At 44.5% G+C, this 26363-nt stretch overlaps 1 protein-coding gene across 4 annotated transcripts in view; it reads left to right on the top strand.

Moving 5' to 3' along the window:
* NRG2 (neuregulin 2) overlaps positions 1-26363 on the top strand; it is a gene marked incomplete at its 5' end in the record, with an annotated part of 177219 nt that overhangs the window by 97694 nt on the left and 53162 nt on the right. For all 4 annotated transcript variants that reach the window (XM_082771874.1, XM_082771876.1, XM_082771875.1 and 1 more), the window contains one exon: positions 13801-13972. In XM_082771874.1, coding sequence (XP_082628000.1) covers positions 13801-13972 — 172 coding nt within the window. The remainder of the gene's footprint in view (positions 1-13800; positions 13973-26363) is intronic.

The raw sequence follows: 26363 nt of genomic DNA, 5'->3' as shown, positions 1-26363 counted from the left end.
AGCAAACTCCCACTTTCCTCTGGGTCCTACTACTCCATACAACTTCTTCCTTAGTTCCTTATTCCTCTACAGCCAGTAACAGTCTCTACCAGCCATGCTCCCTTCTCTTGGCCTTTGCTTACTCTCAAGAGATTAGATCAAATGTGGTTTTCAGTCAGGCCAGGTGGAAAGTGTTGAAACAGAGCCAGGGTCACCAACTCTTCCTCTGCCTGTGCAGCTGCAGAAGTATCCTTTGTGTCAGGCTCAACACAGCACAGATATGGCCATCATGGAGCCATCATATGGCCATCAGCCATGAGCCTGTCTGTTGAAAAAGGGTGGGTAAGGGCATGTGGGGTTGTGAAGACTATCAGCCTTCCTCTGCATGTGCACAGGTGTCCTGTAAATGCAAACAGCAGAACCTAGTTGAGTAGAAAGGCTTTCTTCCCTCGGTCTTTCAGGCCTAATGATCAGATGGAGGAGCTGCCACTGCAGGGACAGACAGGACATGAGGGTGAAGTGCAGTCATTTTTCATGAAGTGTGAGTATGAGAGGAAGCACATCTTCTACATTCTCCAGTCCCAGGGAGAGTGTGACCAGAGAGCAACACAGTCTCAAAGCAGCACTGAAGTATTTCTGATCTCTGTGTGATAGTGGAGCTCTTGTTGCACCATTCCAAACTGGCAGAAAACCAGAAAAGAAGCACCAATATTCAGGTCCTTGTCTGAGAAGATGATCCAGACTCTCAGTTTAACGAGGATAGGACTGCCTGGAGCACATCAGTGAGATATGAGAGGTGTTCAACATTTGCAGAAATGAAAGGAGGGTGAGACTGGGTCCTAAGAGCGCTGTTCAGAGCTTTCAAGGTCACTGATTTTGCAAAGAAAAGAAAAACAATAATGCATCTCGCAGCCAGCGTGAGTTGAGATTGGAAGGGCAAAAATGAGTGATTCTGGTTTTACCTGTGGTTGGTAGCAGCTGGCATGGACAAGAAAACAGAAAGGAGTGGCAGTTTAAAGTATTGAAAGACAAAAAGAGTTGAGCTACATCTCTGGGAAGTGGTGGAACATCTCTTTTGCATGTTGGGGGCCAAAATTCCCTGACTGGTCACAACTGATAATGTGGCAGGATTCCCTGTCAACTGCCAACTAGTATGCCCTTGTGCTGACAGCATTTCTTTTAGGGACTGTAGGCCTTTTCCTGGAGGGGATCTTGCGTTGCCTGTTGGAGAGGTTGTGGAATCCTTGAGGTCATCCAGGTCCCAGGGTACTCTGTGGGATGCAGTGTAGACATGTAATGGCAGATTGTTTGTGTCTGGATTGTAGTGAGTTGGATGGATGCTACAGGGCTGATCCCACCTCAGGGCAGGGATGTGGTCTGCTCAACTTCTGTAGTTTTCCTCCAATCTCATTCTTGCAATCCTGTGATTTCTTATCCACCTAAACCCTGTCTTTGGGCCTTTCCAGATTGGTTCTGTGGGTGCTGAAGGTGGTAAGGGTCCATCCAGGCCTTTCCAGGAGAGTTCATCAGCAATGCTGCACCTCTTACATGTTTATCAGAAACTCACTTGCACAGTGTATTTAGATTGTCCATTTTGTACAAGAATTTTCCCCAGCAGAGGATACCTTACTCTTTTCTTCAGTTTCTTTGAACTGTTTCTCAGCCCCCTGAACATCACCTTTGTGCACTTCTAGGTGTTTGCATTCCTTGGCTGTTAAAGGAGCTATTCAAGGATAGCTTGGGGAGATGGTGAAGGGGAGTAGCAGTCAGACAGAAGAATGGAAGGAATGGCTCTGGAGGAGTTTTGCTTAAGCTGGGGTGTCTGCGTAGAGTCTTCTCTGTTGTCTAGCTCAGCTACTTCCTTGATTTTCCCTGTCACTCTTTATGGAGATGAGAACCATCCATGGTTATAATACACAATGAATCCCACATTATGTCTTGTCTTTTCTCAGGTCTTCCTTGGATCCCAAACTCCTTCTGCTTGTTGTCACTGCTGCTTATAATTGGTGCTTGTGGTGGCATCCAGAGGTCTTGATTGCAGCATTGTTCCCCTTGTGCTATTCACAGCACAGAGTCATAACAAGACACAGTCCCTGCCTCAAATATATTAAATGGGATCTTTGAGAGAGGAAATGGAAGCACAGAGAAGGGATGTGAATTGTCCTACTTTACGCAATATTTCTGGGATAAAACCCAGCACTATTAATAACTTCTTGCTCAACAACCATCTTTGTTCAGAACTCTGGTTTTCACCTTAAGTTGTTTGTGTTGTGCAGGATCTGTTTGCAAGTTTGGTGAAAGCTCCCACCTTGTGATCTGCAGCTCAATGTAAAGTGAGTCCAATAATTCCCTATCCATGTTGAACTCCAAAGGCTCCTTCTACTAAGGCCGCCATTATGTTACCTTTTGTTTTCTGTTCACCCTTGTTTCACCACTGCACAATTTGTCTTGGTTTTGTTTGCTTGCACTCTGCAACATCTACTAGAAAATGACCTTTATCACCCCACTCTTTGCTACTTTTCTTCATGTTCTTCAGTGAGAAGTTGACAACCAGCAATGGTTTGCTCACGTTGAAGCCTCAAATTTGCTTTACCTTCATTCTTATTTATTGCCCATGAATGTTCTATGAAATAGACTTTCTGCCGGAAATGTTTGTGGAAGCAGAAACTGTTGATTAAATTGTAACAAAGAGTCACAGGAAGCAAATTTTAAAATTGCAACTGTATGTTTGTGATAATATGAGCTCTGTCACTGCTGTCAAGGACTAGAATTGATGGAGGCCACAAAATCTCTTTATACAACCAAAATGAGCCAAAGTTGCTTGATTTTTTTTTTAAACACAAGCCACAAACTGCTCATGAGCAATTTACAAGCCAAAAATTAGCCAGCATGGCTTTCCAGAGAATAGTTCTGAAGAATATTGCAGTAAGCAATATTCAAATATAAAAAGAGGGAAAATAAGGATAAAAAAATTAATCAGGAAGAGCTGACATCCTTGAGACTCCTGGCAGCCATAAATCAGCCTGGTTGGGGGACATTTCAGTGTAAGCCACCCATCGCTGTGCTTCAGTGGGGGTCCAGAGTTATTCAGAACAATGCTGGGAAGCCACACTCTGGACAAGACAGGAGACATGCTGTGTTAGTGTCTCCACTGGGCAGTGCCCAGAGTCCCAAATGGAATTTACAACTAGCTGCTTCCCTGCAGCCCACAGAGGAGGGTGGCCTCTTCTCTGCAGGGCTCAGTCGCTCCCCCAGCTCAGCGAGCACACGGGTGCTGCAGGCACGGACTGGAGCCAGCCCCTCTCTGCGGATCAGGTTCTTTTGTGCAAATGGTCCCGCTGACTTCAACAGAGAGGTCAATGTGTGGGAAGAGAGAAGAATTTGGCCTGACACAGGCCGTTGCTCCAGCAATGGCAGAGACCCAGGGCGTCGTGGGTACTGGGAGAGTTTTATAGTATAGGGTGGTAATTCCATCCACATTTGGTGGGATTTGGACGTGCATGTATCTGTCTGCATTGGAAATGCTGTCTCAGGGATGATCTTTATTTTCTTTCCTTCTCCTGTGTTTGGATGAAAAACAGACCTGTGGTTACTGTTTGAGGTTCTTTTGGTACCAGTGCTTTAAAGTATTTCTTAAACTAATAGAAAAACTTTTAATCTTTCTAATATAGCATTACAGAGAACAAACAAGTCTTTAATGCAAGCCCCTGGGTCTCTTGTGGGGAGATCCCGATAAAAACACAGCTTTCTGTTTTGGAAATACCCTCTGGTGGATTTGTTAAAACCCTACTAGAGACAATGGTGAACTTTCAAAGTAAGTGGAGACGTGGAAAAAATATTTTTAATAAAGACAGCAAGTGGTTGGCTTTTGTCATGGAATGGTAGTGAATATGATTTTATAGGTTAAAAGTTAAAAATTTCCCCCACCCCAATGTTATAAACTGCTAATCGAATTTAACTTGTCAGACATCAAAGTACTTATTTTGTTTTTTGAATGCCTGTTATGTGCAGTCTTTCCACCTGGTCTTGTATGAAATGCTGGGATGTTCCCTGGCCCAGGTCTTCCAGAGGAGGTTGAAATACCCCAAAAATATTGCAAGCTGGGCTGCCCCATCTGACCTCTCCACCTCTGCTTGACCTCTATTAACATCACCGTAATTAGTCCCAAGCTTTGGGATCTACCATATTTGCACATATTAAGCATGTTTGAAAATGCGTGTTAAAACTGACTGCAAGTCTTCATGGGCAGAGCAATAGGCAGATTCTCTGCTGGGATTTTGCTGATTTGGGATAGACTTGAAGGGTTTCTCTGCAGTGAGGTGTTGCAGATAGAGCTGCATGCCTTATGGTTTACCTGACCTCAGACTTCACGTCTTAGTAATTTAACACTTCTGGGACCTTCATTCCCGTTTAGTACAATATACTGAGAGGGAAGGAAAAAGATGTCCAGTTGTGCTGTGCTATCTAAAGCTAAAAGTGCATCCTTGGTCCTTTACTTTTACACCTAAATTTGATAGGCATGAGGCTGCATTAGGCAGAAAGAAAGAGCAGAAGATAATGTGAACATGCAGTTACTTGGTAAACCTTGTGCCTCATTCAGAGGCTCAGATACATTTATCTGTTTGTAGTGGCACTTCTTGCTGGTTTAATTGAAGGAATAGGTATCTAGCATTTGGGGGTGTTCTCTACCCGTGGTGACTCTTACTTTTGCAAGTTTACTTGTAATGGTCCATGATGATATATTTTCTGTCCTCTTGTCATTGGTAGAGGCCAGGTGATGCAGACAGTTTCTTTTAAAAGGGTTTCACTTCACTTCACTTTGACTGAGGGTCTTTTTTTTTTTTTTTTTTTTTTTGTCTTTCCAGTGTTTTAAAGAAACACTTCCATGGTTAATAGCAGCGTAAAACACCAAATAGTGTTTTTTCATCCTTGTAATATTGATGACATTCCTCTATTGGGCATTTTACATTAGCAAATCCACCCTTGTAACCTGAAACAGCCTTCAGCTTTGTCATGACTGCAAGGGATCTATATATGGTTTCATGTACAGATTTCATTTTTTATTTCTTTTTTTCTTGGATCATTTTGTCTCCTGGGGTGAAGATTATACTTTCCTTTGGTGATTGAAAGATGATGGATGCCACCCAGGTCCTTACAATGGTGATAGGGCAAAGAGTTTGTGCTTATTATTCAGTGGTTGAAACAAAGAATTAATGTATTTTAAAGTTTTGGATGCTTTGGATAATTTGTTTTTTGGATGGGTCTTGACTGGTGGTCTATTGAGTATGGGTGGGCCATTTTTCAAACCGATTTTGAAGATAGAGATAAAACTATATTTTATGAACTGCAGTTTCCAAGGTCATCTGGAAATTGAGCAGTTCATAAAATGTATCTTTGTTTAAAGATATATTTGATTATATAAAATATGATCCCAGAATCAATTGGGTACAAACAAGATGTTGCCTTTAGGGTTGAAAACACATTGTTAGAGGCATGAAGAGCAGAAATTGTCACTGCTGTCTCTGTGTGGCTATTGTTTTTGGTTTTAATAGGAACAGAATGAATGACATTTTTCCATCAGACCACTTATGCTCAACTATACCTCCAGGACAACTTCCTGGCCAAAAATATTCAAAACAAACAAACACAATAGCAATTCTACTCCAATTACGTTGTTTGCAAACCAGCTAGTGTTCATAGAGTACTAGGCTTGGCAAATCCAACCACTTCAACTCTGGATTTTAGTATTGGATATTTGTACGTGCATTCTTTGTAGCTGTTGTGCTATTCAGGTAAGCATTTGAATGGCCATGTGCATGTCTGCCTCCATCACTTCTGACCACTCCACGGTATAAGCATACCCTAGCTGTCTGAACAATTTGGGTGAAAAGTCTGTGTATTGGGAATACACCCTTGCCCAGTGGCCAAATGCTCATTGATTTCAATGGAGCTGAGATTTCAGCTTAGGGCTTTGGACCAAATCATATAGCAATTTAAAAACTTTCACTTGGAAGAAGAATAACTAACTACTAAGTGTGGGAAAGAGAAATGTGGAGGAAGAGGAATTTATCAGTTGCTTGCTTATGTAAGTGGAACCAGAATTTGTAAGAAGAAAGTGAAATTGCTGGCTTAGTGGCACATTTTCCTGTGGTTTGAGCTGCAAGAGGTATCCTATAGAGAATGAACCTAAGTCAGCAAACCCTCTTGCAACTTTTCAGTCAATTTTCTCTGGCTGATAAAAATGGTCACGGAAATACTGATTGTTGTAACTCAAAGTTTGAAAAATATGTAGTGCTACAGATTGGCATTGTAGTCAGTTTTCCCTGAGACAGAAAGCACTAGAGAAACCTAGTTAAGGGAAGAAACTTATATGGGAGGGATGCAATGGGACATGCAGGGAGCAATAATGTTCTGGCTCCAGCGAGGTTTCCAAGCTTCATTCCAACACCAGCTCTGCAGAGCTCAGTCATTTCAGCATGTTCACGCTTCCGGTTATTTGAGTCCTCTCCAGGACTCTTCCCAGGAACACAAAGGTGTGTCTCAAGCTGCTGTTGTTATACCTCTGTGGGAAGGGCACAGTAGCATAGTGCATGCTAGGAACAGAGTATGTCTCTTGGGTCCTTGGAGAGCTTTCAGTTATTAACTTCACGTGAAGGCTCTACCTTTGCAGTTACTGCACAGGTAAACCCATGGACAGTGAAGGCAAGGTGGACAGCAAACTGGGCAACATCACTGTGTGCCACAGTGGAGCCCCAGCTGTCACAGATCATGTAAAAGGGAAACATACCATTTTGGTTTCCGTGGTGCATACCACTGCCCAGGACTGCAGAAATGTAAGTGTGCTGCTGCAGTATGCAAAGACACTCACATTAACAGCTGTGAGAAGCTCTGACCATCCTTTTTGCATAATCTGGAAACATAACTTGCGTAAAGCAAAAGACATATAATGGACACTATTATATTTTATATTCTCAATTTGGAGCCTGTAACTACACACTGGTAGGTTGCAGCAGAGAGTGGGATGAGGCAATGTGTCAGTTACACCCGGTGGTCCTCTTGTACAGGCTCTAGACTGTTAGGTGACTTGTGGAGGTTGTATCTGCCAGGGTTTTTTGCTGCCTCCCATGTTTTTGATAAGGTTTGGGATTGGAGGTTTGGGGGTGTAACTCAGTGATCTTTAGGGTCCCTTCCAACCCAAACGATTCTATGATTCTATGATTTAGTTAAATAACAGCCCTGTTACTTTCAGTGGCCCTGGAGGGTCATAGACTCAGAGCAGTTCTTCTGACTTTGCCACCACAGAACAACAAGGAATAAAATTCTATTCAGATTTCCAGCTACAGAACCCACAGCCTGTTTAGATGGACAGCCATAGCTGCATTAATCAAGGGTTTTTGTTTGTTTGTTTATTTGTTTCTGTCTTTCCCAAGTGGACTTCGTGTTCTGGCTGGAGAGAGCTTTCTTCAGAATGAGTCCCTGTTTGACAAGTAGTGTTTGCAGTGAGTATTGGAACAGTCAAAGAGTCAAGGTGGGAAGGAGCTGCTGCTACTGAATTTATTTATTTATTTATTTATTTATTTTCTTTTCTCTTCTCCTTGTCAGGTTTAGGCCAAAGCAGAAACAAGCCGAAGGAGCACCACCTCTGATAAAAATAGTAGAGACAGCAATATGACAGAAGCAGTAGGGCTGCCTTAGTAAGGAAGTAAGATATATTAGCCCAGTGCAGATTATGCACCAAACACAATTCTAGTCTTCAGACCTGTGTGGTGAAACATTGTGCCAGGGGCACACCTTGTAATAGAGATAATAGGAACAGAACATTTTCTTTTCGTAAGAAATGCCATCTTTGCAAAAGTTTCTGTATTTGAATTTGGAGCAAGTCTAGGATAAAAAATATTTCCATGGGAAGATGAATACTAAAATTTTCCATCTGGGAGAACATTGGAACTCTCCCATACAAGGTGCCCTACATTAAAGTGAAGGCCTATGGGAAAAGTGGGACTTAGAACCACAAAGTAGTGGGGGATCTCCAAAATGACCTCAGAGAACAACCTCTGAGACAGAGCTTGGACTTGTGTCATGCCTTCAGATCTTGTACCTCAATGGCAAGGAATGTGAAAACCTATAGGACTGTGCCTATATAGGCTCAAGATTTGGGTATCAAGATTTCCCTGTTGAGAACTGGGAGTATTGAGACCCTTGGAGAAATTAATGAATCTGCAGCATCTCTACCCCAGCACAGTAGACCAGAAGCTAGAAGTCCTGGCACCTATGTCGAAGGGCTATCCTGGGGCCAACATCTTGTGGGAAATGTCCTGTTTCCAACACAAACCTTAGGAGACTGTAGTTCCTAGGGACAAAACTGTTGGCTTGAGAAGGGTCTCAGTTCTGCATGTCACTGTGCAGCTCACTGTGCAGCTTCCCTCTGCTTCTGGCAGAGGAGGGGTGTCCTCACCTGAGGATTACAGTCAGGGGCGGTGTTGGCAGGAGTGCACACTCTGAAGTTAGAGCCATTGCTCTAATGAAGGCTTGTCAAGGCATCACCTGTGACTTTGTAGGTCCTAATTCTCTTTGCATCTCCCCTTATTCCTGTGAGAAAGAACTTCTAGCCTCTCATTGTTGCGGCCATGGGAATTCAAGCTAATTTACCTTCTTCCTCAGCTGCTGAGAGAGACACGGAAGGTCCTGTCCTCCCCGATTCAGCTACCAAAACATTTTACCACCTCCTGTGTTCCTGGCAGTGCAGAAGAGCCTCCAGTAGTTGCCACTACATGGAGGAGGACAGGACGATAAGTCATGTCTATTAACGATGTGTATTGCCTGGAGATCCCAGATGTATTTGTAGGTTGTCTGTTTTTTAGGATCTCTCATAGTGAGCAAGATGCAACTCTTGAAGCAGTGGTTGTGGCTAGGGTTGTTGGCTCTTAAAAAGTTCACTGAGCACCTTTCCAGGGGTACTTGCATCTGCTTTATGCTTCTGAAGGGTTGTTTATATAGACATTTTGTGGGTGGGAGGTGTTTTTGTTGCTGTTTCATTGTTGGACTCTGTATGGGCACTCTGCCCATTTATGGTTAATTATATTTTGACTTCTGGCTCTAAGGTGCTTTCAGGCATACTCTAGGTACCAGAAGTAAAGGAGGTGCTGTTATCATCAAAGTATCTCAGTGTAATATCAAATTTAATCAGAAGTGAATTAATTAAAGCAGGGCATACATATAAGCCCTTGTAAGGTGGATGTTCAAGCAGCTCATATGGTGCAATTTTGGGATCACTTTTTAGACATTTGTAATCTTCTCTCCATAAGAAGGTGGTAACTTAGCAGTAGGCTTCAGGACTGCTGTCAGCAGGCAAACCTCTCCTGCAAAGGCCTCTTTGTGGAACATGACTCTTGAAACAGACTAAGGAATTGTGTGCATTTCTTGATCTGGGTCCTGGCACCTTTTATGATTACTTTAGTGTTTACAGCCTACACAAGTAGCATAGGCTGAGATCCAATGGTTACTTGGGTTTAATCTGACTTTGGAGTGAGAAAAACCCAAAGAAAATATATATTTATTGTTTGTCTCAGCTCTGTCATGGTTAAACCTTCCTTTCTGCAGCATGCTATATCCTTGACATTGTCGTGTGTTCATAAAATTTCCTGGGGTGCAGCTGCTTCTTCTGTCCAACACCCTGGACTTTGTGAGGCTTATGGGTCTTTACCTCCACAGAGAGAAGACCTGAATTTGGGTAGAGGAGTGCTTGGCTGGATTACAGGGTGACCAGAGGTATGGGTCCTAAACGTTTACCTGAAGCTACCTATAGCTACAGTTGAACAAGTACAGACACAAACACTCTCCTCATTTTCATGAACCCAGTGGTGGTGGTGATGTGTGATGTGTGTTGCTCACCTAGGTGTGGAGGAGACCATGAACTAGCAAACCGTAATCATAACATTCAGATGATGAGGTGCTGAAAAGGCAACTTCGGGTCTCCAGTGCCACATGGATGAGGTGATTTGGGTGGGCCTGGTTTAGAGTTTTAAGTCTGCCAAAATTTGTGGTGCCTGCGTCAGAGCAGCACTAACCTGCGAAGAGGAGGCTGAGAAGCAGGCAGCTGGTGGAAAAGTAGGGAAATTGGGCTTGGACCTCCCTTGGTATACTGCTGAGACTGTTTGCCAGGTATAGCATGTTGTCTTGACTCGCTTTTTCCGATGTATTTGAAAAGGTAAAATGAACCAAAATGTGCGCAACACTAAGAAAACAGGACACCTAAAATCCTCACATTTGTTTGAACCTAGCTTACAACTTTCTGAGCTTCAACTTTGTGATTTGGATGGGGCAGAGATAGGAAATGGGTAGATGGTAAAGCTGGAAGTGAACCAAAATTTAAAACATTCTTTGACATGCTCCAGTATTAGCTAAGTGTGCTGCTTTAGTCTCTCAGGCTACTTTAGTTTAACAGTAGACAAGTTTGAAAGGTGATTCATTCATAGTTTACAAGTACCTAAAAAGGGAAGAGGTTTCTGGTTGTTAGATGGGATTCAAATTTACCAGAGAAAGGCAGAAAGATCTGTTGGCTGCAAGCCAAAGTTAAAGAAATTCAGTTTAGGAAGAAGGGCAGCAGTTTAAACAATAAGAACAAAAAGCAGTGGAAAGTCTTTGGCTGGCATGCAGCAGGCTCGTCATCAGTTAATGGCCTTACATGAGGATTTCTGTGTTTTTCTACAAGAAGCAGGAGTTATGAAGAGAGCATTTCCAGATCAGAGCAGCCTTTATAGGAGACAAGGTCTGGGCTTCCACATTGGCTGCGCTGCTTCCCATTCAGACAGAGCAGCCTGTGCATGGTTCTGGATGCTGCATCTGCATGCTCTCTGCCTGCTCTTCCCAAGCACAAGCCACACTGTTGCACTAAGGCACACAGATGTGCTGGACATCAGTGAACTCAGCTCTGTGTCTTTGTGCATAGTACTGTTCCCAGACACAGTCCAAACTATTTTCCCTTTAACTGACCTGTCTGATTTAACAGGCAAATTACAGTCTGCAAATTGTGACTTGTGCACTGAATGCACAGTCCCTTTATCTCCTGTAGTAAGACAGCCAAAGGCATGCAGTCTGGGCCAGAAATACGTTCTCCCTTTTTCTGGGCCAGACTCTGCTAGAGGAGTGTGATGCAGGTGGAGCCCCTGTCTTGCGTGATGTGGGCTCCATCTCTTTACCTGCCTGTTGGGGAATGTCAAGCACGTTATCGTTGGTGGCCTGGAGCACAAGGGACAATAGACTCCTGTGTCGGTTTGGCTGAGATGTATTTCACATTGGAGAGAAGGAACTGGGGAATAGAGATCTTGGAAGATTTCATGTTCATCTTTTGTCCTGTTGTTCAATGATCTCTGGGTTTCTGGGCTTTGCACTGCTATTGTCAGCATTTTCTGTAGAGAGGGTTGGTATCGGCATATCTTTCTCCCAGGCCATGCTGCCTACTTCATAATGCTGCAGACATCCAGCCTGGAACTAGTATGAAGCACATGCACCACTGCCAAGGTCAGGACCTTACCAGTATTCAAGGCATATGTATAATGTTGGCATGGTACACAGTGACCTCAGCATACAATAGCAGCCAACTGACACACACATTCAGACAAAATAAATATTTGACAATCTATTTCTCTATTCCCCAAAATGACCCCTGTGAAAACAAGGTCCTGTTTACCTTTCTGACTCGCTGTGCAGAGTGTTCTGAGAAGAGACGAGTTCTCTTCCCCATTCATTGCTTTCCTGCTCTTTTGGATTACCCATTTCCAGGCAAGGACCAGGGATATTGGCTTTGCAAAACCCAGGGCACCTTTGAGTTTCACAGAACTTCTGAAATTTGGGGAAAGTCGAGATCATTTTTGTTTAGAAGTCTCTTTCTCTGTACCAAAGCACAGTGACCTGGGAGGCAGTGCAAGACTTGTGTTCTGCCTAAAGGAAATGCCCGTAGCTGTCCAAACTATTTTTATTACTGTTTCTGCTGCATTAACACGTGCAGCCCTCCCCGTCCTGTTGCCTGTGGCACAGATTTCTAGGGAGCCTGTAGCAGGCTTGGGTGTGCAGAAATAACAGGAGGGAAAAGTATTCAGTGCAGTTCATTCCTTTTCCCTTGGTGTGCTAAACATGCTTCCTTTGCACTCCTGGTTCTTAGGACTGCTTATGTGCTGTGGAGCCACAGTAGCTGAACTGTGCTATTCAGAGCCAGCTGAAAGTCTGGTGTGCCTGGGACCAGACCTGCTGCTATGCCCACTCATAACAGCCACCTCTCCTCTCACAGTTGCAGACGTCTTTTGTGACTATCTTTCACTCATGGTTAGCTTGGCCCAGACAATTCCGGTTAGTCTGATCTGTTCTGTTTCTGTAAAAGCTTGTATCTTTTTGATTAAAGACAATTTAGTTTCCAATGGCCTCACATGTAAAACCAAGGAATAAAAGAGTCCTCAGAGCTTCCTGCCAAGTGAACATATGCCTGATGATTGCGGTGTTTTTTATTTCTTTCATATAGGATCACCTTCAGTGAAATCAGTCTTTAAATAAAACCAATCTATGATAATTTAGCTTGGCAAGGAGAGTGAAAGGAGAATACATACAAATCACAAAATAGTGATTTGTCTAATGAAACCCATCCAATCCCTCCTCCTTTTATTTCTGCCCCTTATCACAAGATCAGAATGTGCTAGGCAGTTAAAAGAAAGCTCGTGGATATGTCAGAGGAAATACTTTATCTCTTAACATCTTAGACAAGTGGAAACCTTTGTTACCAATATTCTTAAGGCAAAACTAGGAACTTGTTATTTTCTTTTTTACGGTTAGGTCTGAAAATGAAAAGGGGAGCTGGAGGAGTGCAGAGGTGAAAGAAAAATTGCAAGCCTGCTAACCCTTGCATGTCAGGTGTAATATAATGCCTGGCAGAGATTGATAAGAAGTGTCTGTCTCTCCTCTGCCTGGTGTTCCAGGTGCATGGCAAAATCCCCTTTCTGAGACACTCAGAAAAGCTCACATGCAGAGCCCAGCTTCAAGTTGGCCAGCCTGACATTACAGGCCCTAAGACACTTTTAAACAGCTTTATTCTTTCACCATTCTAACTGTGACCTGAAGAATTGCTGTCACTCCTTTCTTGTCCTTTACATGTGTAGGCTTTCATTTTAGCCCCTCTCAGTGGCTGTTGCTTTGCTGGTGATGCTGTCATGCTAAAGATTGTCCATTTTAGCAGCCGTCCCTCCGTGGGGGTGGTTCAGATGTTGGACCACACAGAGAGGAGTGGGAACATCTGTTGTGCACAAGCAGGTGGAAAGAGGCATGGGTCCCTGTGGCCCACCTCTGTTCTTTCTGCAATGAAATGCTCCAGGTGGGGTTGGTGGAGCTGTAGGATTGGCAGCATGTCTGATGCAGTGGCAGAGGTCATGGAGGTGTTGGTAATCATTAACAGCAAGGGCAGGATGCAGAGGAAAAGTCTCCAAAGAGGCCTGGCAGGACAGCAGAGCAAGCACCTGCTCTAGAAGGAGATGCATGGAGCCAGCCTGAGTAAGGGGAGCCATAGAGCCATCAGGTCTGGCCATGTGGTGATGAGAAAAGAGGGAGCCAACCCTGGGGTGCCTCCATCACCAGTCAGTTGTTTCTGACTCAGTGCAGCCTCCGTGCCGGGTGCTAGTGAAATCTGGGGTGTGGAGCTGGCGTGCATTCCCTCACCCCTCATTATGCAGCAGTGGAGATAGCACACAGGTTTCAGATGGGGACTTGGTGGGATCGCATCATGTGTGTGCAGCGCCTGAAAGAGGCAGGTTTCACATTGTCTGGTTTCTCTTTTTGTAGCTGTCCCTCCCAAGCTGAAGAAACTGAAAAGTCCAAACGTTCATGTTGGTGAAAAGATCTCACTGAAATGTGAGGCGACTGCTGGCAACCCTCAGCCATCCTACAAATGGTTTAAAGATGGCAAAGAGCTGAAGAAGAGCAAAGACATCCGGATCAAATATGGGAATGGGAAGTAAGTATGCTATGGGGCTGCTCTGCCTCTGCTAACAAACACTGAGAGTCTGGGTCCTGGTGAGCACCCTTGCAAAATTCCCAACTTGCTACAAGTGGTGCCGACCTCTTCAGAGATGCTTCCTCAGAGTCACAGGACCATGTACAGGCTGTTTGCTGTGCCTGGGAGAGTGAGAAAGGTTCAGGTGCCATCTCTCAAGCACTGCTAGTCCCATTTTCCTCCACAGTGAGCAGAAAGAGAGGAATGAGGCACACACAGAAGAAACACATAATTTTTAGATGGGGCTCTTCTTGGGGAACTTTGTCATTATATATCTGAGATGGGCGTCCAGTGACCTGAGGAGACTACTCCTTCCCTGCTGACTGTAGGCTGGTTGTGGGCAGCTCAGGTGCCCTGGGGTGGAACCTGCTTTGCGAATGCAGAAGCTACTCAGAACTCAGCTTTTGCCCCACAAGCCTACATAGGGCCTGCAAACATGTGGGAGGAATCACTCTCTTGTCTCCTCAATTTAGGTAGACTCAGAAGCATCTCAGACAGTCCCAAAGATGCAAGGACACCCCGCGATACTCAGCCTGACTAGGGCCTGTAGCCACCTGCCAAGGTTTTGCCTGTCGGCTAGCACATAAGAGCTTGCATCACTGCATTCACAGCAAGTCTCATCTGCCCCAAACTCCCCACACAGCAAAGCTTTTGGGCAGTGCTCTTGGTGTGTGTCATCCAATGGCCATGGGCCATGGCACCTCATTCAGGCAATGCCAAAACACTGGGTGAAACAGGCCTCAGTGAGTGAGCTAAGTTCAGATCTGTTGGTTGAAACGGTATTTGAGAACACATAGCTTAGCTGTAGTCTTCCTGATGGAGGACGCAGGAGTGCTCTTCCATCCATACATGCCTTGGGTAGTGCCTTCTACAGAGGTATCTTCAAGGCTTTTTGGAACTGTTCCATCCCATTCCTGCGAGAGTAGATAAGCAACTCTCCTGATGCCCTTCCTGCCATGCACAGACCAGAGTGGTGCATGGCAGAGCTGGGAACGCAAGCCCAGTGCCTGGGAGCAGAGGGAGGTGAGTCAGATGGCCAGACATGGCAGGGCTGTGCAATTCGATGGACTGTCAGGATAGAAACGGGCTGAGAAAGCTGTTTGTATCAGTAAACTGGTGCTTATTCAGGGAAGTCCTGTAGCAAGGCTTCACTGCAGGCTATAACTGGAAGTGGCCACTCACCTTAGATGTCAAGCAAATGAAAGTATTCAAGGTGCATTATTTTTCTAGAGGGTTTCTTCTTGGGTAATACTGCAAAATCAAACAGGTAGCCAAGGAAGGGGAAACAGCTGCAGAGATCTGACCAGGGGCAGGAACCAGTACAGAGGGGCTCTCAGTAGAAATTCATTTAAATTGATCCATGTTGGTATCTTTTCAGGGCCAAATATTTATATATGATATATCCTAAAATTATCCTGTAAATGTGACTATGCTTACATTCATATATCCTGACTTAGCCAGCAACAAAGTCAGCTTGCAACTGTCTAATCCCTTGGAAATCTTAAAACTAATTCTTTGCCAGCATATGTTATGTCTCAGTATGTGAAAAATAGTTCATCTCTTTATATATGGAGCTGATAGAGTATTCATTTTAAAAATTAGAAGCCACTAAAAATCAGTTAGAAACTCTTCTTTAGGTGCTCAAGTGGGTCATTGTCAGTTGCTCTAATTTAATTTCTATCCTGTTGGTTAATTTCAAAGTCACACTAAAAATGGTTGGCCTCTGTCTAAATAACTGCAGGACTCATGGATGTTTTGACACAAGGCAGAAGGATGGTCAGTGGAAAGCTTAGGCCAGAAACATCAGCAGAACCAGGATGACTGGTGGATGTGCTCTGTTCAGGAAGAGCTGTCTTTGCTCAGCTGCTGTCACTGTTTCCATGGCCTTTATCAGCCTCATGGCCCGAGTCATGCCATTCCCTGTTTGCCGATGGGAGTCTGGAGGTGGAATGACCAGAAGGAAGGTCTGTACCTCACAGTTCCACCTCTGTGGATGCCATGTCCCTGTGGGTGGGCAGCTTGTGGGTCCTGAGTTCATTGATGCTGATTTCTCAGGCTGCTGAGGAGCTGTTCCCCAGAACCAGAGAGGGTTTGGCCCAGCCCAGACACCCAGCAGACCTCTCCGCAGAGGGATCTGGCAATGGGGGGGATCTGCAGTTCCTCTGCAGCATTTCCCTGCTGTTCTCCCAGAGATCACTGTCCTTCCATGCCTCCCATGCACTTGTGTCCAGTGTAAAGCTGTGACAGGCTGGCATCCCACCCACTGTGGCACAGGGGCACACTGTCCCTGGTCAGGGGTATGAACATATGGAAGAAGATTGATACTCTTTTTTCACAATGCTGCTGTCAAGTCACAACTTTGCATTTTCTAGTTTCCATGGCAACATGTTGGCTCACAGCCTACCAGTGACAAGCCAAAAACATGTGCGTGTTAGAAGTGCTTCCTGCTGGCAAAATAAGCCCAAGGATAGACATTTTAAAGAAAGCTGAGCACCTGCCTCCTCCAATAGCTGAGGCTCCCTCAGCAGTAAAGCTATGAGTCTGTGCTCATCTGCCATCCAGTATTGTTTACATCCTGGACTGGTAGACCAGGCAACACAGAGTCTAGAATCTAGTAGTATTGAGCTGAGATGGCTCAGAGAAGATAACTCCTTGCCCCTTATTGAGCAGACAACAGTGCAGGAACACTTCTCCAAGTAGTTCTGGGAGGATAACCAGTGTGTACCCAGTCTGCCACGTTCAGCTTTCAGGCTGTTTTCTCCGTGGCATTTGCTAGGTCTCAGTACTTGAAAATTGAGGGCAAAGTGATCACTGGCATTGGACCTGCTTCCTTCTGGACTTGGCTGCATGCAAAAAAGTACATTAAAAATTGCTCTGTGCTGATGCAGGTTGAACAAGGTTATGACTCCATGTGTCATCATTAAGTAGCTAATGGGGATGAGTAGCAGAGGGAACCAAAACTGGGCATGGGAGATGGGTGCATGTCATTAATTCCTGCCTGTTAGCAGAAGTATCCTAAACTGTAAAGCTGAGAAAGGAAGGCTTACTAGATGATGATTAATTCAAGAAGAATGGGATTTACATGTGGCTCCAATTAGAGATAACATTGGTCTCAAGATAATCGTTCGCTCTTTCTTACAGTTAAGAGTAGAGTGGGGTTTGAAAGGACTAAAACTGAAATTGAACATTGTAGAGGTACTTCCACAGGGAAAGCACAAAAGGCAAAAATCTTCAGACCATGCAGCTTCTGCCCAGGTGCACGTTATCATTTATTTAAGAGTTTGATCCAAAGATCTGATAGAGTTGTTTGCTGCAGCTAGACAAAACGAGCCCTGCCAGGTGATGGAGGTGTCATCCATACTGTGTCCCTTGGCCATATGAGTCCTCTGCAGAGCTGGGCACAGCTTTGGGTCTGACCGTAACTGTAGCCTCTGTGGTCCTTAGACTATGTGCAGAGGTTTAGGATGGGAAAGAAGAACATAATTACCCTGCATCACTACTCTTAACCGCTTTGTCCCTGACTTTCCTCCCTGCAGAATGGATATTGCCCTGTGTGTTTAACGAGCCTTAAAATCTTTAGCTAGAAAGATAAACTGAAGCCCTCTTTTACTCAGATGTGATCAAGCTTTTATCTGCTCCCACTGGCCTTCTTATAGAAATATATGTTATCAGGAGGAGAGGAGCAGGTAACCATGTCAGCTCTTCAGCTTTTCCAATCACCTTTCCTCTTGTTTTTTAAACTTACCGGCAACATTTCTGGTGCCTTCAGGCAAAGGTGTATTTTATTTTATTTTATTTTATTTTATTTTATTTTATTTTATTTTATTTTATTTTATTTTATTTTATTTTATTTTATTTTATTTTATTTTATTTTATTTTATTTTTTTCCAATAGATATTTGCTGGAGGGAGGAGAACAATTCTGATTCCTTCTTTTTGAACTGTGTGTTCCATCTGTAATTAGTAACAGGCTGGGGCAAGCCTGGCTTGTATGGAGAGGAAACTTCTCTTTAAGGTGGAAGAAAAAAACACAGTTGATGGAATCTAGAGAATTTACCCAGAAAGAATTGCATACTGTAGTGAAAGTAAAGCATAGTGACTGGTCCACCCCTTCTAATCTGCCAGAGATACCTTTTGCTGCTGAGTGCACCTGATACGGTTCAAGGCCACTGGGTCCCAAGAAGTTAAGGTTGAGGCTTGACTTTCTAACTCTCCTGGCAAAAGGTCAAATGACAACTGTGGAGAAAGTGAAGGTAGACTCATAGAATCATAGAAATCATAGAATATCCTGAGTTGGAAAGTACCCATAAGGATCATCAAGTCTTAACTCCTGGCACCACGCAGGTCTGCCCCAAAGTTTAGACCATGTGACTAAGTGCACGGTCCAAACGCTTTTTAAATTCAGAGAGGCTTGGTGCAGTGACTACGTCCCTGGGGAGCCTGTTCCAGTGTGCAGCCACCCTTCTAGTGGTAGTTTCTGTTTGCTGAGGTGCAGGGAATCTACCCCACTTCAGGCTCACTCAGGACTCTGAGACATGCCAATTGTCCACTGACGGTGGGTGGGGTGTCCAAGAGCCTGGTATTCTGCTCTCTGTGGCTGTCCTTACAGCCTCTTCTTCTTCTCTTTGTGTGCTCTTTTACCAAGGGAGATTGCTGGGCTGATGAAGTAGGCGTATCGTTAGATTGGAGAAGGTTGGCAGTTCAGTTTGGGACAGGCTGACCATATGACATCCCTTGGGAGTAGTGTCCTACTTTCAGTATCACCAGGAATCCCTATTGTTAGCCTGTAAGTGGAGCCAAGGGATACCCTCCTCTCCTGTTTCTGTACAGTAGTCCCTCAGGCAAAGCTAGCTGGGGCAGATTCATTGCTGGGGTCTTCCTTGTATAGTTCCCTGCAGTAGATTATTCCCCACCCACAATGAATGGGGCTGTGGTCTTCCCTGTACAGCTCATTGCTTTGGAATGAAGGCAAAAAATAATAGTAATGCCAAAGCAGCAGGGGAAGGAGAGTGCCAATAAAGATAAATGATTTCCTAATTAAGCCTGGAGACAAGGAGGGGCAAAGAGAACTGTTGAAGCCTTGTGGGAGCCAGAGTGAACCCAAGCAGGCTATACCACCACTCTGGCAGGGGTCTTCAGGCTGACATTTTTAAACAAAGGAAAAAGCTCACTTGACAATGGATCTTGCAAGAGCAATTCCAGATGCCTTGAAGCTAAGACTCTTCTCAAGCACCGGTGTTGTTACAGTCACCAGGGAAGCTTCTGTCTTGCTAACTCTCACGATGTCATTATAAGTCTCCGATATTTGGGATTTGGTTTAGCTGCTGAAGGCAGTTTATTGGAGGGGGGTTTGAAAAAGAGCATCTCCTTTGTTTGACTGTTTGTTGTTTTAAAAGAGATGATGATGGACATCATTTTGGCCAATGCACCTGGGACTGAACCAGGGAACTTGAGAACTGAAAGGAGAAGTGGTTGGGTCTTGAGCGAGAACAATCCACAAAGCCTGCAAGCTGGGGCTCCTTAGAGATTCAGGGAATGGTTATTTGATCAACAACAATTGACTTATAATGGCTACCAAGTTATAGCCAGATGCTAGGCTGCTTCAACTGATGGTGTGTGCAAACTTAGCTATGGAACAAGGTTTATATGCCTGAAGTTTTGTATATTTTTTCTGATTATATTGTCTGGTTTATATATATATATACATCTTTTCCCTATAGATCTTACCCACTGCAGCTGCAAAATGTCACAACTTATGCTGAAGCACCCTCTTTGAGACATGAATTGAAATCCCATTCATCCAGTTTAATGCTTTACCTGGCACTTGGGGAAGGAGGGCTGGGGTGCTGACTGAAGCTGTAGGCAGTTCATCTGGGATAGCACATTTTATACCCGCAGTCATGAGTTAGCCCAGTCCCCATTATGCTTCATGGATCAGGCACTGGCAAGTATCCGTGACACACATCATTTGCAGAAAAGAGACTTAGGAAGAAATTAATATCTCCAAAACTTCGAACTCAGAAAGGAGCCTCAAGACTAACTGAATCTCTTGCACAACCCCATGTAATATTATGGTGATGCATTTTGCAGAGGTTTTGGAGGGATGACACCATCTACCTGAAGGTGTCATCCCATGCTGCTTTTCCATGACCTTATGTCTCTGTTCCTGATAGACATGCTTTTCCCTGATCTGATTATTTCAGTCTGGCTTTGCATGTCTGCATTCCTGTGCTCTGCACGTCTCCCACAAAGACTGCTGCTTTTAGTACTGCATCTCCCTCTCTACCTCCCCTGATTCTTCAAAACAGTTTGGTTTTGCTCTACAAGCTCCCTCTGGTCTTCCTTTTCTGTCTGGCAGTCCCTGAAGTTTTGGTCCTACCTCTGAGTTGCCCATCCTATCAGTCTCCATCTAATATGTGATAAACTTCTAAACGAGGACCAATATGCCTTCTCCCCACCTGCACCAACCTTTTGTTCTCCTCCCAGCTTACAGAATTAGTTGTGGTTTCATTGCTGAGATAGTGAGGTCTCTGCATATTGTCCTAATTGCATACCTACATGGGGTTTCTTGTCTCTCTGTGTAGGTTATTTGCTCTTTGGAACAAGGATATATCTGTTCTGCATTTGGTAGTGTGAAGTCCCTGGTTCTTGTGCATGTGAGATAAACAGGAAAAGAACCTGCTCTGATCTAGCCTCATAATATTGCTCCAGGATCTACATTCTCCCAAATGAATTCAAATCTTGGCATTGGGGTTTGAGGGAAATTCTAAATATTCTTGGGATGGATCAATTGCCTTGAATTCCAGGATAAGAAATACAAGGGAACCCATTCTGACATCAGGTCCATGCCTCAGCTGTAGCCCTAAACTCAGCTTTTATGTGTGTGTTGATTTCACGCTCCGGCAGCTGCCACAGACTTGCCAGCACAAGAGCAGCTACACATCAACACAGCAGCTACAAAGTCCACTCTGGGAATGGGTGTGTGGTTGGATTACACTGCCTCTGCTGCCGTACACCTTTTCTTGTTGCCTGGACATTCATGGCAATTCAGAGATGCAGCCCGAGGCTGAATTTGAGGATGGTTGCACAAGTGACCCTGCTCTTTGGAGCGTACTTATTGATCTTTTCCCCTTTTGTTGACAATGCATGACCCAGAAGGGACTCCAGCTCTTGCTCTCAGACCAGTGTCAGTGTCAGATCTGCAGACTGAGGACTGGTCGAGTCTATCTTTTAAAATCAGCCGGTCCCAAGCCTGAGAACAGAGAGAGAACAGCACTGCTGAGCACAGAAGGGGCAAATCTGCTTTTCAGGTTAGAACAGCACTTTAATGTGGGGGAACAGGGGTAGGAGAGAACAGGTAAAGGGGGTCTGGGGGTGGTCGGTTCTATCCTGGGCACCCACAAGTACATTAACTGTCTCCCATGCCTGCGATTCCCACAGTCCCAGCAGGTCAAACACTGAGTCGGGCAGGTGATGGTGAGGGGAGGAGGAAGGAGGACTTTGCCCATGGCAGAAGGGATGGTAGCTGAGTTGAAAAGTCTGAACCTTCCTTTTCTTACCCCTCTCATTTGATTGATTTGCTTGAGGGTTGCTTTCTTCCCCCCTTTCCCATTTGCTGTTCTTAAAGCTGATCCTGAGCTAGCCAGGTCATGCCCTAGAGTTCATAGCAGCCAACACAGTAGCTATTTGTTGTTCTCAAGCACTGCATTGCACAGTTGGCTTGCCCAGCTCTGTTGTGCTGCTCTGTAACTGAAGGCAGGGAAGAGACTGGGGTGGTTTCTATCTGGTTGTGCAGGGAAAAGGATGCTCCTGGCTGCCATTTCTGCCCTGTCTAACAGAGGTGCTTTGCCAAGGCCATCCCCATTCTGCTTCACATACCAATGATCTTCTGCCTGACTTTATCTCACTGCTTCTTGGGGAAGATGAATGTGTTCTCTAAAGTGGGGACACCGAGAGCCCCTGCTCCAGCCAGCGGATATTTGGTGGTCGCTGGATAATGCTTCTAGACAGTAAGAGGAAGAATTGGATATTCTGAATCTTCTTGCCAGTCATAAACCTACTCTCTCAGGGCAATTTCATCATTGTGCAGAGTGCCAGGACAAGGCACCAATTAAATCTTTGGTGGGTAAGCAGCACACATACCACAGTACTGGCCTTTCTGCTCTCTGCAGTATTGCTATGCTTCCTGCCACCAGCTGTCTGTTCAGAGAGGAAGGGAGTTAATAGATAACCACAGCAGTCTATTCAATGTGTCCTTTATGATGGTCAAATCTGATGGTCAAATTTTTTATTGCTAGGATCTCATGTATGTTTGCTATGGACAGTGTTCGTTGACAATTTAGAGTCCAAATAATGCATAGTCTTCCAATTCCCCTCAAAACTAATTCCTTGCCTTTTTTATTACTTATGTGTTAGCTACCCTATTTTTAGAAGACTAATAAAATACTATAATAGTTGTAATCCTAGAGCTATTTTTGTCCTGCATGATGCAGAAGCAGGTGAACTCACATAGGGATCACTGAATCTTCAGTGAAATGTAGATGTCTCTAAGGTAGCTTGTGGCTGCTGCTGTAGGCTTTGAGTTGAATAGCTTTGTAAGAAGCTGACTGGGAAAAAGGTCCCATTTTCCCTTGGCAACAGGGAAGAGGAGAAAAATGATTCAAGCTAACCAAAGTGCTAGTGGGAGCATGACTTCTGTCATGAAAAGTTCCTCTCTAGATGAGATGAAGTGCCTGTTTCTTTTCCTCTAACTGGACAGGAGGCCTCAGGGCCCAAGCTCATATTTAGATGTCTAACTCTGAGATGATGAGCTTACAGCAATGAGGCCACCCTTCATGGCCAGAATTTGCCAGGATCTTTGTGTAGGCCATGGCCAAGGGCAGATCTCCATGTTTCCCATTGTAATCTGGAGATTGGCACTCCAAACTGCCCTCTGGGGGACTCTTTCTTTTGGCTGAAAAGGTATTTTGGGGGATCCTGTTCTGGCCAGGCTGAAGGTCTCCTTGTGAATTCTATCCCCCAGAGCTTGCAGACAACATATTCCCCATGGCTTACTCCTCCACTGGCACTACAGGAGATAATTAGTGCGTGGCTAAGTCATATGTGCTGAGGGTCAGAAAATACAATGAGGCAGATTTTCCCCTGGAGTAAAGAAATGTCAACAGAGTTGCACTACAGTGAAATGATGGCATCTGTCAGGGACCCTGGCCCTTTCACTGAACAAACAGCCCAGGGCAGTGCCTTCCTCCAGAAGAATGGCATCGTCTGGCAGCCAGGCACCCTCCTGAAAGCACACGACAGGGTTTTCCAGGGGCTAGTGTCCCCAGGAAACACTTTGCCCAGAAGAGCAGAATGGGACTTGATACAAAACTCTTGTGAGCAATTTAATTCCTCTTAGTGCTAATATTTGGTATTTATTTAAAAACACACCTCAGCTGTCAAATAAACAAAATGTCTACCCTCGGGGGCAACAGGAAGAAGAACACAAACTTGCAAAACTAATTTCTTAGGCAGTTTTGAGGTATTTCAGAAGCACCTGAAGATAGTAAAATAGAACAGAGTTGGACTGGTCATCTTTCTCTTTGCCACACATAGGTCAGGTAAAGTCTAACCTGTTTTACATTCTCAGTTAAGTTCATCTAGTGCGCAAGTATTATCCATGTGAATTAAAAGGTGCATGACTAATGCTGTGAAACAAGATATTTCTCTGACTGTTTATGTGCTTACTGGAATAGGGAAATTCTCTTTACTGTATCTATGTTCTACATTAAATCTCATCTGCTTCTGTACCTTTCATCTCTTTCCCTGAAGTCTGTTACTTGACATTATACACCATACTCCTCAGACCATGGGTCTGGGCTTAAAAAGCAAGAAAAACTCATGATTTTTCAAGGGAATCTTGCAATCCAGGATAAATTCGACAACTGTGATAGAAAATAAAAATAAGCTCTTTTGGCAGTACAACAATCTTGAGCATTAAAACAAAATAATCCTCTTTCGTTTCACCTTGATGCTGAGGTTCTATAAATACCAGCATTACTTTTTATTCTGATCACATTCTCCTCCAGTTCCAGGTAAAAGACCACATGTCTCTCATCATGTTCTTGGAGATGAATCTGTCAAGTATGACCCCTTTCATTAGCTTTTTGTGTCACTAAATTACTTACTAATTTGTATCTTTGGGACTTAAAAACCTTTATCTGGAAATGATCGCATACCTAGGTGATATTCTAATGCTGTAATGGATTTTTCCAGTTACTGCATGCAGCGAAACGTGCTGTGCATGTGAGATCATGGTGTGGCCAATAATCATTAGAATATCTGTCCTCCGGCAGCTGAAGGCGGCATGTTCATTAATGCTTTCAGCTATGCACCAGATATCCTCAACATGCTGGTGTGCAAGGCTGGTGTTCTCTACAGGCTACTAGGTTAAAGCTCTTCAAAGCTGTGTAAGCACCACTGTCTTGCTGCTTTCAACACGTGCTGCTTTTCTTTTTGTGTTGCAGCAGTAGCTGCAAGCCTGGCTAGGGGTGGTTTATGAACAGATGGTGTGTTCTGTCAGTGAAGGTTGAGACAACTGAGAGAAAGTAATGGCTGTGCTGAGGGCAGTCTTGCTGGGAATCTGTGCAGTACTACTGGGAGCCCACCTTGACCCTTTGTTTTTACTATACCCATCTCTGTTGAGGGAGAGGGGAACGTGGTCCTGCACTGGGCACTACAGCCCTGCAGTGCCAACAGCCTCCTTCCTCAGGTGCCCATCACACCTCCCCAGTAAGAAGCAGCACCCAACTGTCAATGGGCAGCAACAGGCCCTGGTGGCCCTGAAATGCTTTGTGTCTCCTGGGTGCATGTTAACTCCTGAGGCATCACAGTGAAGGCCATAATGCCCAGGACTATTTATTGCAGATTACCCTTGGAGACCTGAGAGATTTCAGGGAAGTATCCCACACTGGGATCCAAGGAAGTTTTGCACCACACGGAATCAGCCTGCTAGTTTAGGTCCCCTTGTTTGAATGTGTTGGCCCAAATAAATGTCTTTGTACTGTGGATTAGGGGAGACCTCGGATTAGAGGGATTCAGGAGGCACACATTCATTTAAAAATTCCTCCACCTGGGGCCCAAACTCATGCAATTGGACACTTGACTGCATCCTGCAAAATGAGGCAGCACCTGTATCCTGAGAGCTGTACCAAGTCATCTCCAAGTGCTTTTAATTTACTAATATAACCAGTGAGATGTTCATACTGTGTCCTTGTGCCCTGGCTCTAGTAGAACAATATGTCAGGGTGTTAAAAGAGATGTCAGTGTGCTTCTGTGAAGGAATTTGCATGGAATATCTTTTCAACAGTCTGAAAAAAAGTCTTTCTTAGATGACATATGTAACTTTGCAAATATTTCCAAAGTTAATGATTATTCTCCACATAAGAAGAATTTTATTTGCCTTCAGAAATGTAGGCCAGGCCAGTGGGACCTCTTTTTAAAGCTGTCAGTGCTTACAAACTTCTCAGTCTAGTTGCTGTATGACACGGACCTGAGAAAAAAGCTTGTAGACAAAAGGGTAGAAAGCAGGGAGAGATATTCCCACCAGAAGAGAACACAGGATGTTTTTTGATAAACTGTCTAAGCCAGAAGGAAATCTAGTAAAACAGAAAGCCTGATGAGGGAGTGAGTCTCAATCAGCCTTTGGTTTGTGTTGAAGGCCGCTAAAGATCTCTGTTGAACTATTTAACAAAGGGTTTTGCCTTTTAGTGAGAGGCATTCTGGAGAATGAGACATCAGTCACAGGTGGTGGGAAAGGTGATGCTCTTTTTCCCTGTACCACCACAGAGCTGCTCCCACTCCCATGAGACATGGAGCACAGGTTGTTGGGTCACATGGGAAGTCATCACATACGGTGTCTTCTGCTCTTTCTAGGTGCTTCTGGCAATAAGATGATCATGTGAGGTTCAGCCTCACATGTTTGTAGTGCATTGGAGTATGTGTATTTGGGGGAGACGAAGTACTTGTCCCGTTTGCTTGCCTGGATAAAGCTACAAGCTATTTGCTAGGTCAAACCACAGAGCTGTGGTTTGCAGGATGGAATACATGGGTGCACTACCCTATAACCATAGTGTGCATGTTTGAGATAGAGTGTGTGGCACTGCTGGAGATGGGCAGGGGGGCATGCCACAAAAGTTGAGCTGCTTCTTTGCTGAGGAAGGTGCAGAATGTCTCCTTTTGCAGGCAGATCTTGCTGTCTTTCATTAAAGTGGCTTTTCTCCGGTACAGGAAGTCTGTTTGCTGGGAAGCTGGGGCTCTTGCATTCAACCCCTTGTGAGACTTCTTGACTGTCCATATGTGGCCTTTCTGAAAAT

This window comes from Aythya marila, assembly GCF_965140915.1.
Source record: "Aythya marila genome assembly, chromosome: 14".
NCBI classification, from domain to species: Eukaryota; Metazoa; Chordata; class Aves; order Anseriformes; family Anatidae; genus Aythya; species Aythya marila.
Note: the sequence above shows the minus strand (reverse complement) of the source record. Positions and strands in the feature narration are given on the sequence as shown.